This window comes from Hylobates moloch, unplaced genomic scaffold (genome assembly GCF_009828535.3).
Source record: "Hylobates moloch isolate HMO894 unplaced genomic scaffold, HMol_V3 SCAFFOLD_14, whole genome shotgun sequence".
Lineage (NCBI taxonomy): Eukaryota > Metazoa > Chordata > Mammalia > Primates > Hylobatidae > Hylobates > Hylobates moloch.
The window spans coordinates 40847454-40867760 of record NW_026652289.1 but is presented as its reverse complement, the minus strand read 5'-3'; the positions used below and the strand labels follow the sequence as shown (position 1 = coordinate 40867760).

General features: G+C 49.1%; 1 protein-coding gene across 1 annotated transcript in view; it reads left to right on the top strand.

The window, feature by feature from the left end:
- The window catches only part of ACAN (aggrecan), a 69724-nt gene that overhangs the window by 14950 nt on the left and 34467 nt on the right, over positions 1-20307 (top strand). Inside the window, exons 2-3 of the mRNA XM_058427510.1 lie at positions 17329-17405; positions 19791-20174. Coding sequence (XP_058283493.1) covers positions 17336-17405; positions 19791-20174 — 454 coding nt within the window. The 5' untranslated portion in view covers positions 17329-17335. The remainder of the gene's footprint in view (positions 1-17328; positions 17406-19790; positions 20175-20307) is intronic.

The window sequence follows — 20307 nt, the reverse complement described above, 5'->3', positions numbered from 1 at the left end:
TGAAGAGATTCAGTTTGGCATGGTGAAAAGCATTCTGGAGATGGATGATGATAATGGTTGCATAACAATGTGAATACATGATGCCACTAAACTGTACATTTTTAGAAGATTAAGATGATAAATTTTATGTTATGTATATTTTACCACAATTTAGGAGAAAACATAATTTTTTTAAAGTAAGGAAAGATAGCTTCCTAGTGAGGATAATGTCATTGGAGAAACCCTGACTGGAAGGAACTGAGAGGCAGCAGACAGCGTGAGTCCCTAGAAGGCACTTTTGTGAGGGCAGCTGCTCTGGCATCCTGTTGGGAGGCTATTAAGCACTATAATCCTGACAGCCTTGCAGGGGACAGTCACACAGCCAGTACAGGCTGGCAGAGAACTGGGGACATGCTGGAGACAGCTGGAAAGGAAGGAAACAAAGGGTCAGGGGGCAACATCAAGTCAAGGTTTTGTGGCTCTTCAGTGACTGCTCTGGGGCAGGTAGGCTGTCAGAGGGAGGTCTGTGAGGGGCTCAGAGAGCAAGTCTCTCCTCTTCTGGGGTTGGAGGCCTTATTCTGCAGCCCTGAGGTACCTTAGTTCTTTGTGTCAAATTTGATGCTGAACTCACTCCATGTGTAGAACCCTTCTGTAGCAGGCACTGAGCAAATGTCTGTTAATTGAATCCATGATTTAAATAAATCTGGGGTTGGCTGGCTTCATTGACTCATGCCTGTAATCCCAACACTTTGGAAGGTTGAGGTGGGGGGATTGCTTGAAGCCAGAAGTTTGAGAGCAGCCTGGGCAATAGTGAGACTCTCGTCTCTACAAAAAAAAAAAAAAAAAAGTTGGCGTGGTGGCTCACACCTGTAGTTCCAGTTACTCAGGAGGCTGAGACAGGAGGATCACTTGAACCCAGGAATTGGAGGCTGTAGTGAGCTATGATCTCGCCACTGCACTCCAGCCTGGGTGACAGAGCAAGACCCTGTCTCTAAAAAACATTTTTTTAATTAAAAAAATTAATCTTGGGGCACAGTTGTCAAAGGCCCTTTGAGGACTAGAATAAACCTCCAAGGGGTACTATCTTCAGCCCCTAGCATCATTCCTGGCACACACATGGGAAGCAGGGAACTAGTTGAGAGCCCAGCTTTTGGAGTCAGACCAATCTGGGCTTGAATCCTGGCTCTACCACTCACTGGCTGAGGGAGATAAGATAAGTTATTTACCCCATCTAAGCCTCTGTCCCCTTGGTTCTGAAACAGGACTAATCACACTGTGCCCCTCCCAGGACTATTGTGAGCATTAAACTAGATGAGGCTTATGTTCAAAATGCTGCTGGGCACCATGCCTGGCATGGACTCAAGCCTGGATACGTGCAACTTTTAGAGGACGTAGTTATGATAGGTGCTCACAGATGAGGTATAGACCCAAGGATGAATAAAACCCAGTGTATGCTCCTCCAAGTCAGTCTCCTTGCAGAGGCAGACAGGTGCTACAGGCAGCACGTGCTCCTGCTGTGATTGAGGAGGGCAAACTGGATCATAATGGGAACATGATGGGGGACTTCGTGGAGGAGGGGCCCACCACCAAAGATCGCGAGGACTGTAGTTTCTCCCTGATACATACCTGAGTCATTCCTTGAAACCCTGAGAGCCTCTCCATCACCTACAGAATAAAGTCAATTTCTATAGCCCAATCATGGAGGCCTCTTCAGAATCTGGCCCCACTTTGTTTCTAACTTTATTTGATGCTACACCACTTGGACCTGCTCCTTTCTCACTGCCTTGTGTGTTCAGTCTCTTACTCTTAGAAGGCCCTTTCCCCACCTCTACATGTCCATATTGTACCTGTCCATCAAGGCTCAACTCAAATCCTACCTCTTCTTTGAAGCTCTCCCAGATCTCCCAAATCAGATGATGCAGATTCTGCATCCTCTCAACTCCCAGAGCCCGCTTTCTCTGCCTCTCATTGAGAGGGGCTCTCCTTGTATTGTAGGATTTTTTTTGAGATAAGGTTTTTCTCCATGCCCAGGCTGGGGTGAAGTGGTTGCATTCGTCCATTCTCATGCTGCTAATAAAGACATACCCGAGACTGGGTAATTTGTAAAGGAAAGAGGTTTAATTGACTTACAGTTTAGCATGGCTGGGAAGGCCTCAGGAAGCGTCCAATCATGGTGGAAGGCGAAGCAAACACATCCTTCTTCACATGACTGTGGGAAGGAGAAATGCCGAGCAAAGGGGGAAAAGCCCCTTAAAAAACCATCAGACTTCATGAGAACTCATCACTATCAAGAGAACAACATGAGGGTAATCACCCCCATGATTCGATTACCTCCCACTGGGTCCCTCCCGTAATATATGGGAATTATGGGAACTACAATTGAAAATGAGATTTGGGTGGAGACACAGCCAAACTCTATCAGTGGCACAACCAGGGTTCACTGCAGCCTTGACCTCCCAGGCTCATGCGATCCTCCTACCTCAGCCTCCCGAGTAGCTGGAACCACAGTTGCATACCACCATGGCTGACTAATGTCGTAGAGACAGGGGGAAGGGTTGGGGGATGGGGGGTGGTCTCCCTATGTTGTCCAGGCTGGTCTCGAACTCCTGGGCTCAAGCAATCCTCTGGCTTTGGCCTCCCAATACTGTAGGATTTATTCCCACATTGCATCCTTGCCTCACACAGTGAGCCCCTGGGGGTAGATTCACAGCTGGTCCGTCTATAGATCCCTGTCAGCACCTGCTACAGAGTCTTCCATATGGTGAGTGTTTGACAGAGGAAAGGAAAGAGGAGGAAAGCCAAGAAGTGCTTGGAGCTTTTCTGGATGAAAGGCAATTATTCCTGCCATGTGAGGTCCAGAAAGAAGGCTATCCCAAGAAGGGAAAGCAGTGTCACTGAAGGATGCCCATGGGATGAAGAGGTCTTGTTCACTGTCCACTCAGCCAACACTGAACCATCCTGGGCAAGATGTACTGACCTCATGGATCAGGGTGGGAGGTGTCCAAGACCACCCTCTGGTTCAGTAATTTGCTCTAAGGGCTCACAGAACTCAGCAAAACTGTTACACTCACAGTTACGGTTTATTACAGCAAAAGGATACAGATGAAAATCAGCAAAGGGAAGAGGCACAAAGGGCAGGGGCCAGGAGAGACCAGGCATGAGCTTCCAGTTGTCCTCTCCTAGAGGAGTCGTGCAGACAGCATTGCCTTCTTCCAGAAATAGTATGTGCAATATCCACAGAGTCTTGCTAACCAGGGAAGCTCACCTGAGCCTTGGTATTCAGGGGTTATACTGGGGTGTGGTCATATAGACATGGCTGACCTTATTCTCTAGCCCCTCCAGAGGTCAGGTTGATACCTCGTGCCCCAAGGTCCGCACCATACATCACACCATTAGCCTAGGCCATCCAGCATGGCCCAAGGCTCCCACATAAACAGATTCTTGTTAGACAGGACATTCCAAGGACTTAGAGGTTACCTCCTGGCAGCCAGGGTCAAGGGCCCAACCTTTCTTTGGGCAAAGTTAATCCTTTGCTGCACAGAAGGACTGCTCTGTGAATGCCCTGAAATCATACACAAAATCCCATGAGTGTGGGCAACATTTCCTAAGAACTGCGTCCATAGCTTCCATCAGCTCTCAAAGAGACCCATGATCCAAGGAAACTACATGTTTTCTTTCTTTCTTTTTTTTTTTTTTTGAGACGGAGTTTCACTCTTGTTGCCCAGGCTGGAGTGCAATGGCGCGATCTTGGCTCACCACAACCTCCGCCTCCCAGGTTCAAGCAATTCTCCTGCCTCAGCCTCCCGAGTAGCTGGGATTACAGGCATGCACCACCATGCCTGGCTAATTTTTTGTATTTTTAGTAGAGACGGGGTTTCTCCATGTTGAGGCTAGTCTCGAACTCCTGACCTCAGATGATCCACCCACCTCGGCCTCCCAAAGTGCTGGGATTATAGGCGTGAGCCATCGCGCCCGGCCACTAACTACATGTGTTCTATGAGGTGAGGTCCTTCCCAAACCCTGGAATCAGGGGATGCAATTATGGTCAAAATAATGAGGTTGGACTACAGATAACCCATCTCCTTTCTTACCTTTGACTAGATCCAAGGGCTGAACTCCAAGAACCTGAGCATCTGTCCCCAAAACTGAAAGGATTGGACTGGTCACCCCTTGTTTCCCTTCAGCCACATCCCAGGCACCTGGCCCTTGCTTTGTCCAGAAATTCAGCTATAGCCCCACACGTCTGATGGCTCTTTCTGGCAAGCAGGCATTTCCATCAGGACCTTCAGCTTCCAGACACATTTACTGGAGGTCACTTTTTAAACCTGGGCTCAATTTCCACACAGGGAGGCTACCGAAGCATCACACTGGGTCCCCCAGCCCCTTCTCACAGAGGAAAGATCTCTCTGTTCTGCGGGGTTGGCAGTCAGCGCCAAGTAAAGGGAATTTAGCTCTTGGCCCAAGATCCCTGCCCAGGAAAGGTGCTTGCGCCTGATGGAAACTTTGGGCTGAAGTATACTCCTTTCCAAAAACTCAGGTCTGATATTTACACAAAGTCTGAAATTAATGCAGAGAAAACTTCCAAGTGCTTGGGCTGGAGCAGAAGGCTGAGAACGGGAAGGGGCTGGTCCCTGGTACTAGTTTTGGTTTTTTGGTGTTTTTTTGTTTGTTTGTTTTTGGTTTTTTCCTCACAGAACAGGGCAAAGCCAAGTGTCCCTGGGTGAGTGAAGCAGGAGCATTAATCATGCCCAGTGCTTCTCCACTTTAAACTGGTTTTCCTGGGAATTTGCAATTGAGAGTGGGGAGGGGTAAGAATCGTGGGAAAAGGCTGATGGTGTTCAGCCAAATTCATCCTTCACGTGCCCACCCTTCTCCAGGCACATGCTTTGAGGCCATCCACGGCTGCAACCACCCCATCCTTGGGTAGCACCACTAGCCTTCCTTTCTGGTGCCTGGACTCAGCATCACTCCCAGCCTCTTGGAGATGCAGCCTTGATGCAGCACACAGCTCAGCTCTGAGTTCTGTTTTGTCCCTGGATGTCTCTGGGGTCACCTACTACTCCCTGCTTGGTGGCCCAGGCCCATCCTTCTCCACTCTTGCACCTCTTGTAGCAGAAAAGGAGTGAGAATGGATACTTCCATGGGCCGTGTGTGCGCTCCCGGCTACCCCTGACAGCTCTACTCAGAGCTACCCTCCCTCCTGGGGCTTCTTATGTGTTCTAAGGCTGAGGCAGGAAGGCTGTGAGATCAAGTGACACTCAACAGTTATGATCAGTCTTAAGATTAACACTCCTGGCCGGGCGCAGTGGCTCACACCTGTAATCCCAGCACTTTGGAAGGCCAAGGCGGGCAGATCACGAGATCAGGAGATCAAGACCATCCTGGCTGACACAGTGAAACTCCGTCTCTACTAAAAACACAAAAAATTAGCCGAGCGTGGTGGCAGGCGCCTGTAGTCCCAGCTACTCGGGAGACTGAGGCAGGAGAATGGCGTGAACCCGGGAGGTGGAGCTTGCAGTAAGCCAAGATCGCGCCACTGCACTCCTGGGCAACAGAGCAAGACTCCGTCTCAAAAAAAAAAAAACAAAAAACAACAACAACAACAACAAAAGATTAACACTCCTTCTACTTCCAAACCTAATACAAAGGGACATTGCCTAGTGATTAAGAGGCATTCATTCATTCAACAAATACTTGTTGAGCACCTACTATGTGCCAAGCACTGTTCTAGGCACTGAGAATATAGCAGTGAGAAAAACAGATAAAACTTCCTGCCCTCATGGGGTGTATATTCGAGTAGCTGAAACAGACAATGAACAAACAAACAGAAAAGGACAATAATTTCAAATTATAATAATGCTATAGGCAAGGTGTGGTGGCTCATGCCTATAATCCCAGCATTTTGGGAAGCCAAGTCAAGCGGATTACCTGAGGTCAGGAGTTCAAGAACAGCCTGGCCAACATGGTGAAACCCCATCTCTACTAAAAATACAAAAATTAGCCAGACGTGGTGGCACACACCTGTAATCCCAGCTACTTGGGAGGCTGACACAGGAGAATTGCTTGAGCCGGGGAGGTGGAGGTTGCAGTGAACCAAGATCTGACAGGCCTTCAGCACCACTGCACTCTAGACTGGCTGACAAAGCAAGATTCTGTCTAAAAAAAAAAAAAAAGCTATAAATAGACTTTAACAGGGTAACGTGGTAGGGAGGGAGGGATAGGGGAGCAGGGTGGTCAAGGAACGGACATTTAAACAGGCTAGAATGACAATGGCCAGCAAAGGAAAGATCCAGAAGTGTGTGCTGGAAGAAGAGAGAGCAAGCACAAAACCCTTAGGACAAAATCAGCTCGTGTGGTCAAGGCACAGCTAGAATGTGGCGGGGTTGAGGGTTTGGGGAATAGTGGTCTGCGCAGGAGCAGGAGTGGATCACGTGGGGCCTCATAGGCCCTGGGAAAGAGCTGAATTTTTCTCCAAGAACATTCATCCTTTTCTGCCATGAAGTCCATAGGCCAAGCTCCCTTTTGCTCCCACCCTCTCCAGCAGGATCAGACTATCCAGGGAACATGAGGACTTCTGGTGGGTGATTTGGAGGGAATAAGAGGAAGTTCCAAGTAAGTTGCCACAAGAGGTCATCACTCTGTATCTCTTCTCCTACCTGGAAATCAGTAATTTCCGGAGGCCTCACCTATGAAAATTCTGGCCAAAGATGCCAAGAAACTTGCCCAAATTCACCCAGATAGCACATTAAGAGTCAAAGGTATGAATTCAGGTAGTGTTCTTAAGATACCCACCTTCTAATATACCATGTTATCTTCCAAGAGGCTTGAGAAGAGGCTATTCAGGAAACTGCATAGAGACTGGGTCCAAAGTGGACCTCAGAGAGAGGATGAAGAACAGCGTATCTCTTATCGCAACAGGTCCAAGTCAAAGAGGTATTACTAGCAGGGACATATATCAGTGAGTGAGGGGAATCACGACAGAGAGGCCAGAGAGGGAAGAAATTGATGTCATCTTTTCAAGTATTTCTGTGCTACATGTCCTAAACCCCAGCCTGCTCCTTCCACTTCCTACTGTGCCCACCCCCACCTCTAGAAGCAGGCAGAACCTTCACCTAAAAGCTCACACAGGCCTTCAGCAAACCAAGGCCAGCTCTTGTTTTTATTGTTTAACCAGCATCTGCCTGGCTCCTGGTCAGGACAATGAGGTTGGCCTCAGACTGGCACTGGCAGAAACAGCTCCTTGGGCTGATTTCTGAAGCTGAAGTTTCGAAGAGGCTTCAAAACACCCGTCTCCCTGTCCCTCTGTGATCAGCAACACGGGAAGCGGCAGGAGTTGGTCAGCTCTTCCAACTGCCAGAGGTACGCAGTCTCTCGTGGTAGGGTGGGACTTTAGAAAAGGATAGAGACTCAGCTCACGTGGGAGGGGCTCTACTGACTACCCACAGGTTGACTAGTAGGAATCCAGATATTTTTGAGCAGATGATGATCACGCTTTTGTAGGTGCTGGCTGAGACATAGCCCATTTAATCAGAAATGACTTGATTAGAGCTCTTGAACAAACTCATCCTGAAAACCCCTGGAGGAAGTTAATAGGAGTGTCTGCAGCCCTGCCACACAGCAGGGCATTTGTATAGCGGCTTTTTTTTTTTTTTTTTTTTTTGGAGCCTCTGGGAAATTTGCCTGAAGGACACCGTGAAGAGCCACTATGCTGGGCTGTGGGAGCCAGCTTTGCATGGGACCTCTGGAGACACGGGGAAAGCCAGGACTCAGAGCCCCAGCAGGGCCCTGCCCTGTGGATGGAAGGTCCAAGAGTGGATCAGGACTCCCACTTGGGAACCCCCTCCTCCGAACTGGACCCTGTGTTACTCATTGGCAAAATCCCACCAACTCTGCCCATATTCCAGGCACTCTGCCCATATTCCCGGGCAGAACTGGAAGAGATCTGGGTTTCCCTCTCTCATGAACTAATTAGTGATGCATTTTCCCATCTACCAACCGCTAAAACTTTCTGGATCTGAAATTCCATGAGAACATTCCCCATGTCCCCCTTGATTTATATTTGTTACCTAGTATGTTGTCTCCCCCTTGACATGTGTTTGTTGACTGAATAATGGAATGAATGAGTAAAGCTAATGAACGTAAAGGGACTGGAGATGCTGAGAAAACCATAGCATTGTAGCCACAGGACCTGGATTCCAAACCAAACTCTGCCACTCACTATCTGTGTGACTTTGGGCACCTTGTCTAACCTCTCTGAGCCATTGTCTTACTACCTATGAAGATTGTTCTAAGGATAAGAAACGGTACATGTACAGCTCAGAGAGCAGTTCCTGACATACAGCAGGCCCTTCCTAAAGATGGCCCCTAGATTATTCCTGAAGCCATGGCATAAGTGGATTCTGGCTATAAAATGCCCACTGTTGCCTGAAGATAGAGAGGGGGTGACTGCCCTCCCTGACCACAGAGAAGCTCCGAGAGCTCTGTGGCAAGCCGTGGAGATGGCAGTGGCAGATTAGGTTCTTCCTTTACAGTCCACAGTTTTATTTGAACTCACATCCTAGTCCTGGGGTGAATAGAGGAATGATCCCTAGGCTAAAATAGTTGGTGGGGTGGGGGGCCCCATTGTTTGCTATCATTGCAGAACAAATGACCATTCACTTACAGCATCATTAAAATTAGATACAGATGCAAATTGTATGTGGGTGGCGCTTCTTATCAGGCTAGCACCCATTAGTTGGGTGGCTACTGTGTGCTAAGACCGGCCTCAGTGCCCATAGTAGGTGCTTAGTGTATCCATATTAGATGAAATGCAGTGAGGGGCATACACAATGCAGGTGTTCTTGCTCCTCAGTGAGGGAGGAACCAGCCAGACAAGCCCTGAGAAAGGAGGCCAACTCAGCATCTCTCATTCAAGTCCTACAGCATCCTATGCTATGTGATAGATCCTATCTTATCAGCACTTTAGAGGTAAGGAAATTGAGCCTCTGAGAGGTTAAATAATTAAGCCAAGGTCATATGCTCACAGGAAAGTGTCAGAGCTGTAATTCAGCCACATCTGTCTGACTCCCAGTCATGCTCTTTCTGTTGCACCAGCCCTGCTCCCACCCTGGCCATCGCACCCACCCATGCACACATCCCTTAAGTGGTTGGCCTAGTAGTTTAAAACAAAATTGGGAAATAGCCAGGATGAGTCTGCTAATAAGTTGGTCATAACAACAAGAAATGACAAAGGACATGGGCAGACAGGAGAGAGTTTCAGGCTGGGGGAGGTTTCCAGGTGGTGGCATTTGCACGGGGCCTCAAGGAAGGTGGGATTAGGTCAGACATCGAGCTAAAGAGAGAGTGTTTTTTGAAGGAATGGAACTGTGTGAGCAAAAGGAGGGAGAGAAAGGACAGGGCCAGACCCTAGCCCCAGATTCAAATAGGGCACTGCCAGGGGATAAGGCCCATGCCATATCGGCAGTCAGGTAACAAGTACAACCTGCAGATATGACACCCTCCATGGTGTCATTTCTCAGTTTCTTATTTTCTTTTCTCGCAGCTCCACTACCAGAGCCTTTTTTTGCTACCCAGAGAGCCTCCCCTCACTTCTGTTAGACGTGTGCACCACCCTCCCAACCTCACAACTCTCCTTTCTGCCTTTTCCTCCCTAGCACAGTGAGGGCACGGGGGCATCTTTCTGAATAGGCTGGACCTTCCCGGAGAATGTGCTCGGTAGGCAAGCGAAACCCTTGTGCATTGCCCTGGATGTTGCAGCAGAACAGCCAGCGAAGAGCGGGTCCCTGGCCACGAGGGAGGCCGAGAGGGTGGAGATGCAGCTGCTTCTGTCCCCAGAAGTTAAAAAGGTGGAACTCTTCTCTGCACTGCGTGGAGCTGGCATTTGGAATCTGAGAGAGCTCCAGAGTTAATTCTCCCAACCTGCCCCCATTTCAGGATGGAAAATCCAAGGCTCAGGGTCAGGCAGCTGTTTTAGTCAGGGCCAAGGTTAGGACCCAGAGCCAACTCATTCATGTCTGCTATCTCTGGATACAGGTTTGTTTGCACCCACTAGGCTAGAAGCAACTCCAAGGAAAAACCTTTCTTTCCCTTCACTGGGCCCCTCTGTCTTAGCACAGAGCTGCCCAAGGCCAATCCTAGACAAAAGTATGGCCTTGAAGGGTTTATCTCCAGCATGCCCCACCCCGCTGCCAACTGCCTGTTTCACAGGACCCACACCCTTACCCAGAATGGAGGAAAACACTTATGGAATTTGATTTAAGATGCTTCAGTGATGACAGAGCAAGTAACAAATTTGGAAAAAGGAAATCAAAGATATGGAAAAAGACAAGGTGTTGAAGAAGATGGGGAGAAGAGAAAGAGGAGGAAATATCAAAAGAGTATTAGCATCTACAAAAATTACCTTCACAATTTCCCTGGGGGTGAGGCTTGCATGATGATCACAATTTACAGAACGGAAAACTGTAAACTGGGGCCTTACATGAGTTTCCTGGTGAGTTAGGACAGAGCTGGGACTGAAATCAGCTTCCTGGTTTCCCGTTTCTATACCATCCCACCGTGTCTGTTTAGAATATGTGGGAAGTTAACAGCTGCAGTTGGGGTGACTCTGGCCAGATGTGCTCTTGGTGTAGGGTCCCTGGCCTTTTCCCTATGCTGGGTTTGAAATCCCAGCCTCAAGTGCATATGCTACTGCGTTTATGCACAGCTATCAGGATTATCTTGTTCATGAGCGAGTGACAAAAGAAAAGGTGCTATTGGGAGATTAGGCTGCAAATAAGTGATGTGCTGGTGGCTGGTGACTATAGGAATGGGGGACCTTGGTCCTTTCGAATCCTCTTCTAGGACTTAAGTCAGGGACACAGAGCCACCTGGTCGCAGGCAAATCTTACTGGTCCATCAGTCTACCAAACCCCAATGTCTACTTGTTCATCTAACAAGGCGGTGTCAAATACCATTTTGTGTTATTCCTGGTACTGTGTGAGTTAGCATAGAGGGATTTTGTTTTAATTTAAGACTCGTTTTCAACCTCTAGGAGGTCACAGTCTGCGTGATGAGACAAAGTTAACGCACATAAAACAACAGAAGAAAAATTGGGTGCTAAAGAGCGTATAGAAAGTCATAGCTGGGGGGAATAGAACCCAGGGCCAAGGCCTGGTGAGGCTTCAGGGAGGAGGCCTGCAGGGTCTGGGAGGGGGAGGTGGGCGTTCACGTAGCCGGCAAACATTTGCTGAGTCTACACTGATGTGGACTCACGCTGGGCCAGGGGAGGTGACATGGAGATGAACATTTCCTAACCATACCCTATGGCTGGCAAACTGGCCTTGGTTTCAGAGCCAGCCTCAGTGTCCCCAGGGACACGTGGAAGACAGCACAATGAATGGAGAATGAGGCTTCATTCAAAGGAAAGAAAAGTGCTCATTATCCTTCCCTAGCCCGTTTCTTTATTTACTATTACAGTCATGCAACATTTAACAGGGATGCACTCTGAGAAATGCATTCTTAGGCAATTTTGTCATCCAGCAACATGTGCGGTGGAGACCCCTCCACTAAAGTGTGCTTACACAAACCTGGATGGTACAGCCTACTACACTCCTAGGCCATTTGGTATAGCCTAGTGCTCCTAGGTGACACACCCATACAGCATGTTACTGTACTGAATACTGTATTTTTACTGTACCTTTTGTATGTTTAGATAGGTTTAGATACACAAATACTTCCCTTTGTGTATACCCAAATACTTCCCTTTGTGTATCTAAACCTATCTAAACATATAAAAGATACAGTAACAATCCTGTATAAAAGATAAACAGTGGTACACCTATAGGGCATTTACCATGAACAGAGCTTGCAGGACTAGAAGTTGCTCTGGTTGGGTGAGTGAGTGAGTGGTGAGTGAATGCGAAGGCCTAGGACATTATTGTACACTGGTGTAGGCTTTATAGACACTGTACACTTAGGCTACACTAAATTTGTAAAAATAAATAAAGTAATTGCACTATGACATTACAACGGCTGCAACGTCACCAGGTGATCACCAGGTGATCGGCATTTGTCAGCCCCATTAGAATCTTACAGGACCATCATTGTAGGTACAGTTTGTTGTTGACCGAAATGTTATGTGGCCCATGCCTGTAGTTAATTCCAGTAGTGTGCTGGTAAATCCACTCTCAAAAAGGAAAAGAAAGAAAAAGAAAAAGAAGAATCTCACCTCATTGATAGTGTCTGCTGATATCCATCATAACCAGTTTCAAACTACCAGTGTGATGTCGCCGAACACAAAATTGGAAAGAGATGCATAAAATGGGCTCTGGCCGGCTGGTGCCAGTTGGCTGTAGCATAACATTGGTTCTCCTTGGAGCCCTGGGAAGGGGTGACCCTGATTTTTCCTCCTCTGGGCCGCACATGGTCTGTGACCTTCCCAAAATCACACGCTGCACTGAAGCGTTATCATTAATCAATACAGCCATGCACATCACAAGGAAGCAGTGTGTCTCTAGCTGAGACTTACTGAATGTGAAGTGGGAGTGGTCTACCTCATTCGGCCGGGCACCACCTAGGTGCTCATCACATGTGAGCCTCTAGTCCCATCCTCAGCCCTCCTCCCCCCATGGCCTGGGGTTGAAGGAGATTACTTCTAAGATGTACAGGCAGCCATTTGTTCATTCGTTCATTCATTCATTCATTCAGCAATTTCCTCTCTTTGTGCCACACACTACATTGGGTGCCAGGGAGACAGTGGGGAACAAGACAGACACAGCAGCTACCTTGTGAAGTTCATTAATGCTGGGAATTGTGAGGGCCAGGCCCCCTAGCACTGAGTTCTGGTTTGGGCTCCACTTCCAACCTACCATATGGCCTTGAGCAACTCAGCCTCCTCCTTGAGCCTCAGTTTCTTCATCTGTAAAATGAAGAAGTTAGGCTTGATGTTCACTAAGGTCTCTCACAGCTTAGACCTTATGTGGCTCCAGGGGGTAAAGAGAGGTCCAGAAGGCCGCCACAGGAGGAAGGATTGGTTGGAGGGACCAGGAATGTCTCCATGGAGGAACAGCAGGCAGGAAGCAGATTGGACCTCTGAAGATTCACCATGAGTCCCATGAAAGAGGAGGGGATGTGTTTTGTGTGGCTCCTGATGGTGGAACTCTTGGGTGTAAATTATGATATGGGTGAGCCATTTTGACTCAATCTTGAAAGTTCTTGAGTACAATTGGAGCTGCTCAGCCGAGGAATGGGCCACCTTGTGAAGGAATGAGCGCCTACCATGCAATCAGAAGGCAAAGACCACCTGGCTGAGCTGTATATACAGGATTCATGCCAGGGAGGTCATGATTGTAAAGCGTCATGATCATCAGTAGTGAAGGAATGAAAAAAAAAGAAGTTGTGTGGTCCATTGTATTATGTGGAAAACACAAATAGCATGCAAAAAGATTGCAGTTACAGAAAAACACAAGTAGATACCTTAAAAAAAAAAGACTAGAATGGCCAGGTATGGTGGCTCACACCTGTAATCCCAGCACTTTCGGAGGCCAAAGTGGGTGGATCACTTGAGGACAGGAGTTTGAGACCAGCCTGCCCAACATGGTGAAACCGTCTGTACCAAAAGATACAAAAATTAGCCAGGCATGGTGGCACACACCTGTAGTCCCAACTACTCGATGGTTGAGGCAGGACAATTGCTTGAACCTGGGAGGCAGAGGTTGCAGTGAGCCGAGATCATGCCACTGCACTCCAGCCTGGATTAGTAGAAGGCAAACTATCAAAACACTAATAATGAGGATTCGGATTGTAGATGATGGTCATTTTTGTCCCATTGTCCTATTTTCCAAATGTTTGGTAGTATGATAATGTTGTGTTTGAAATGAATGCAGTTTTATTATTTATGGAAAGTCATCTGGTCCAACCCTCATCCTGGGACAGGAAGCCTCTCTACAACCACTAAACTCTCTTCCAATCCCCCAGTTCTGAGAGGCTCACTCAGGCCTGACAACCAGGGAGGTGGGAGGAAAGTTACACTGATGGATGCTTGCTGAGTGCCAGAGCCTGTGCTGGGTGCGGAGCCAAAGAAACAGTGTCTGGCCTGGAGGAGGGACGATGGCTGTCACATTATCTTGCTCAGTCTTTGAAACAGCCATGGGGCAGGTCCTGGATTATTAAACAGTAGGCGTCCACCCAGGTCGAGGAGGGGTCTCCACTGCACATGTTGCTGGAAGAGGCATTCAGGGAGAGTGGGTGAGCTGCCTGTTCAATCCCATAATTTGATGGAATCCAGGCCAAGACCTTGGCCAGGTAGACAACCATGGGGTAGAGTCTGGCTGATGAGGAGGTGAAAGTTTCCTTGTCTCCAACCTGGACACATGCACGCATGCTCACACAGACACATAGCCTCAGCTCAAACTAAAAGCACCTCACTTTCCCCTACCAAATCTCCACATAATTCTCTCTGAGAAAGTCAATTCCTTGATGATGAACCCAAACCACATGGCTCTCACCCGGCCTTCACCCAGCATCCCCTTCCTGCTCCCCAAGCTCCCCTCTTCACTTCATTTCAGGCTCCCTCTCCCCTTCCTCTGCCTCACCTATGCAGTCGCCTTGTCAGCACCTAATTCAGCTTTCCATGGAGAAAGGCCTCCCTGTTGACAGGGCCGTGCTGGGACTCGGGGCTGCCAAAGTCAGTCTTCTCGCATAAAAGGCTCAGTGAGTCCTGGAGACACTTGGAAGCCAGACAGAATGGAATTTCTCCCTATTTTCTTTACAGCTGAGAAAACACACACAAACACAAGAGCATATTTATTGCGATATTTCTATCCTAAAGTTTGTCTTTAAAAAAAAAAAAAGAAATAAAATTAGTTTCTCTGCCCACTCCACCCCTGTCCCCCCACCCCCACTCTCCCCCTCCCCACCTCTTTTCATTCCCTTCCCATTTCCTGGTCTAGGCCAGGGAGAGAAACCAAGCCGTCCAAGCCCCACAGAGCACTCCTACAACCCCGGACAATGTCCAGCTTGTTCAGAGAGTGAGGGAAGAAACACAGCTCCGAAAACATACACACAACCTCCCAATGAAGGGTGTTCTGAGGGAAGAACAGGCGGGCCTTGTGTCTGAACACGAATCCCTAAGGCTCTGGGAAGAGAGGAGCCGGAAAGTCTAGACCCCTCCCCAGAGTGGAGAAGACACCTTGCCCTCTGCCCTCTGGGGAACTATTTCCCAGCCGCAACTGGTCACATGGGGCTTGAACGAGAGCCCCTCATGGTGCCACAGCCTGGAGCCGGAGGCTTTTCTTTAAAAGGCAGCATCTAGGTAGAAAAATCCCTAAGGAGACACAAGGGGCTACTTCTCAGAACTTTGGGATTTTCCAGACTTTCTCCAGCGTGAGGATGACGTGCCTCATGCATTCACGCCGTACCCCCAGCAGCACCCACAGACAGCCCTTTCATTTCTGGGGTGACTTGTATATGTAGCATAGGTGGTAGAAAGATGTCACACTCAATCAACAGGAAGAAAGGGTCACTCGGAGTCCTGGGCCCACCCTGCCCCTGCCCCTGGCATTCCTGGATGGGAACACCAGTGCCCTCCCAACACCCCTCCTGAGCCTAGGGACTCCTGGGGTGCCCCCTTTATCCCCAAATCCATCCAGCCCCAGCCGGTGGTGACTGAGCCAAGAGCGACACCTGCTGGGCCATTGGACTCTGATAGAGCAAAGGTCTGGGAACGCCATGGGCGTTGCTGAAAGCTCCACTCTTTTCTTTAGTCCCAGATCCTCCATCCGCTCCAAGGTGCCCTCCCTCTGTGATGCAAGCACTTCTTAAACCAAAAGGGCAGGTAGGTGCTGATGCAAGTCCATCCAACAGAACAACTCGGGGAACATCACCAGGCATGAGCCGTGGAGGGAAGCTCACAGGAGGTGTCTGTAATGGGACTGCACGTATTCTAAGCCAACGGTGCTCCATCTTGGCTGCACCTTAGAACCTTCAAGCTCTAAAAATCCTGAGGTCCAGGCAGAAGCCCAGGTGATTTCAGTGTGCAGCTGAGGTTGAGAGCGCTGCTCTGATGGGTCTCCTGTACATTCTGTTGGGTCTTCTTGGGTCCACCTATGCTGGAGTCAGGGTTCCAATTGTGCATCTTTACACTGTGGTTGTTACAGACCTGTGTACTTATCATGACAGCTCTCCAGCAGATGACAATAAGGAAGGTTTGTCTTTCTAATCCACATGAAGTCATTGAACTAGCAGGAGAGCTGCAGCATCCTAGGTCTAATTTCTCTCCTAAAATATTAATCTGTTCATCCCACAGCCTCCTCAAAAGCTCTCTAGGTGAATGTCTTTTCCCTGACATGAACCAGGCCCCTAAACCTTGCCTGAAACCTTGGAGGCTAGTCCATTCTAAAACACACGTGATCTCTGGATTTGAAGTTGGTGGCAGGCCCGGGTTTCATTAGGGATGTTGAGCAACTCATCACTTCTCTGGGCCTGGAGGACTGTATTAGTCAGGGTTTTCCAAGGAAACAAACCAATAGGACACATGCACACAGACACACACACACACACACACACACACACACACACACACATGCACACACACACGAGACAGAGAGAGAGAGAGAATTATTATAAGGAATGGGCTCATGCAATTATAGAGGCTGGCAAGTCCCAAGGTCTACATGGTAAGTTGGTAAGCTAGACCAGGAGACCTGGCAGTGTAGTTCTAGTCCCAGTTTGAAGGCTTGAGACCCAAATGAACTGATTGGGGTAGTTTCAGTTTGAAAGTCAGTAAGCTTGAGACCTAGGAAGAGCTGATGTTTTCGTTCAAGTCCAAAGGGAAGAAAAAGCAATGTTCTAGCTCAAAGGCCATCAAGCACAAAGAATTCTCTCTTTCTCAGGAGAAGTCAGTCTTTTCTTTCTATTCAGTCTTCAACTGATTGGACGAGACCCTTCCACATTAGGGAGGACCATCTGCTTTATTCAGTCTACCAATTCCAATGTCAATCTCATCCAGAAACACCCTCACAGACACACCCAGAACAATGCTTGACCAAATGTCTGGGTGCCCCGGCCCAGTCAAGTTGACTCATAAAATTAACCATCACAGGAACTCATTCAGATGAGACTTCACTGGCTGAAAGATGGGAGGTTAGGTTTATTAGCTTAATGCCTGGAATTAAACTGAGAAACCTGTGAAGGTTTTGTGAGGGAAGGATTTTTTAAGAAAATATCTCACAAACCACTTGCAACCTCCTTCTCTGGAGATGATTCCAGGTCCTTGGGTATGGAATTATCACGTTGCATCCTATGTCACATGACTCTGCTTGACCTCACCATGCCTTCACTGTCTAAATAACACCTCTGCTTTCCCTCTTCCAGGTGAACTATGACCACTTTACTCTGGGTTTTCGTGACTCTGAGGGTCATCACTGCAGCTGTCACTGTAGAAACTTCAGGTGAGGACATTCCTATGCATGTCTCACGTATTCAGTAGGCCTGAGTACTGGGTTTGAGTACTGGGTACTGAACCTGGTGCTACTGGTCCCAGGGATATAATTTCCCCTTTCCTGGCCTTTTCCTGGCCCCGCCCTTCCCCTATTGACGCATGCATAACTGTGATGGGACAGCACCCATGTGCGGGCACACACTTCCAGGAGCCTCGCTCAGATAACACTGCTCCTGACTGCCCTCTAGCCCCGACAGCTGGCAGAGAGAGCTCCCAGCAGGTGCCCTCCTTCCCTCCATGGATCTCAGTGAGGACTGCTGCGCACTGAGCTTGCAGGAGGGGCAGGACATAGACAAACCAGTGCAGAAAGGGCCATTGAGGGAGGATCGCCTGGAGCACCAAAGAAGAAAGGTCACTTGAGAGACAGCCAGAGAAAAGCCCCAGGGAATCAGACAGGTCTTTGCCTTTTCTGCAAACCATCCTCGGGAAGCCCCAGCCTGGTCTCGTGCATGTGGAAGGCACTGGGTCTACTGCTAATCCAGCATTGGACCAAATGAGCAAAACTTCCACTGACCCCAGGATGGGCTTGACCCCAGAAGGGAAGGTATGTCTCCCCTAGGCCCAGACAAGAGAGGACTCTGCTCTTGGCTGTGTATTTTAGAGGCCCCCACTGGCCCTCCTCCAGCCTCAACCCTCTCCAAAGGCAGGGGAGTCGGTAGGGCCAATGCGTCCGCCCAAATCTGCACTTCCCCTTTAGAGCACATTCTGGGGTCCCAGCATGCCCAGAATTTCCTCCCCGAGTGGGCCCAGGCCACATCCAGGGCCTGCATGGGTCCATCCTCCTATGGGGACACCACATCCCTGGAGGGAGCCACCCTGAGCCCAAGGGAGGGGCTAAGGAGTGGCTGTTTGTATAGGGTGTGGGCAGAGCAGGGCTGCGGGGCTGAGATAAGCACAGCAGCACATGAGACCCCCTCACAGTGCAGTCAGTGTGGGAAAAAGAAGGGAGCCCAGCTCCCCATGCTCCCACCCAGCCACTACAGCCCAAGGCAAAACACCAAGGAATCCGAGAATTCTGAATTTAAATCTGTTCTTTCAGGTCATTTTGAAAGGTACCATTGTCAAATAGGAAGATAGGACATTGAACTTAACAATCTGTTGGCCTGATTTACAACTTTTGCATCTGTAGACATATGGGACAAGGACCTCCATTTGTACTGTTGCTGGGACACCCACAGCCATGCAGCCCCTGGCTGTACCCAGGGGTGGTCTGCCCACACAGGGAAGCCAGTTCATTAGGTTTGAGTGAGGCTTTAAAAACTGCTGAGCTGGGCACCACAGTGCCTTTCAGCTGTCCCCTGAGAACCACTACTGCTAAAACCACGCCATGTCCAGGGTGCGAGGGCCCAGCACTCGGAAGAAGATGCCTGTGGAAGGGGCCGGTGGGACTGTCCAGGACATCGGAAGGTTACGGGCTGGACTCTAAGCATTCCTCGCTCCCCTCCCCTTGCCCTGTGATGTATCTACCACCCACAAATACCTGAAACATTTTTTATTTCAACCTGTAGGCTCTCCTGAAAGAACAGGTTTCATAAATGTACGCGTCTCCATGAAAGGTGCTTTTTTTTTTTTTTTGAAAGCTGTTTTTTTTGTTTGTTTTTTTTCCCCATTCCCAGCAGATCTTTTACTTCCAACAAGATTTGGTAAGCTCGTTGCACCTTCCCTATTGACACTCTCCATTATATTAACATGTTTGGAGTCTGGTCCTGTCCCATCGCCTCTCCTGCATCTGACTCTTTGCACACCAAAATGTCTGATCTTCTCGGCTGCTTCTCCACCCGAGTCCCCTGACTCCCAAACAGCAGAAGAGAGTGACTTGTCCCAGTGGCAAAATCAGGCTCGCACCCAAAGCAGACCTCCCCAAATGGGATACATCTTAGAAGTTTTCTGTCTCAGCTTTAAAATTGTGTAGATTACTTTTCTACCCTAAAAAAATTTTTCCCAAAATCTTTGAGTTAAGCTGTCACTCCAAGGAGATGGGTCCTGTTTTATTCCATGCTTTGTTGCCCACTGCAGTACCCCAGTTTGAGAAACAGGGAGTTGGTCCTGACTCTGACGTCTCCCCTCCCCTCCTCTGGAATCCTTTTCCAGCTCCGTAGTTTCTGTCTCGAGGTGCGGAGGCCAGGAGTCTTGAGGAACGCTGCTCTGGAAAGGGCATTGCAAGCCTTTCTGGGAATTTCCACATGACACGGGAGCATCCCCATCATAGAGACAGACACACTCATTGGATTTCGCTCTCTCAGGAGAGTGCATTGCTGGAAGGATGGATGGGGAGGCGGGGTGGTCCTCTCTAGGCACTAACAGGTCTCTCTTCCACCCCACCTCTCCCACACAGACCATGACAACTCGCTGAGTGTCAGCATCCCCCAACCGTCCCCGCTGAGGGTCCTCCTGGGGACTTCCCTCACCATCCCCTGCTATTTCATCGACCCCATGCACCCTGTGACCACCGCCCCCTCTACCGCCCCCCTGGCCCCAAGAATCAAGTGGAGCCGTGTGTCCAAGGAGAAGGAGGTAGTGCTGCTGGTGGCCACTGAAGGGCGCGTGCGAGTCAACAGTGCCTACCAGGACAAGGTCTCGCTGCCCAACTACCCAGCCATCCCCAGTGACGCCACCTTGGAAATCCAGAGCCTGCGCTCCAATGACTCTGGAGTCTACCGCTGCGAGGTGATGCATGGCATTGAGGACAGCGAGGCCACCCTGGAGGTCGTGGTGAAAGGTGAGAGCCTCCCATAGGGACAGACGCTGCTTCACCCACAGAAAGAACCAGAGCAGTCTGCGCAGTGCAGGTGCAGGCAGGCTGGCCTTCAAACCATCTCCTCCACGCACCTCAGCCAAGTTACTTAACTCCA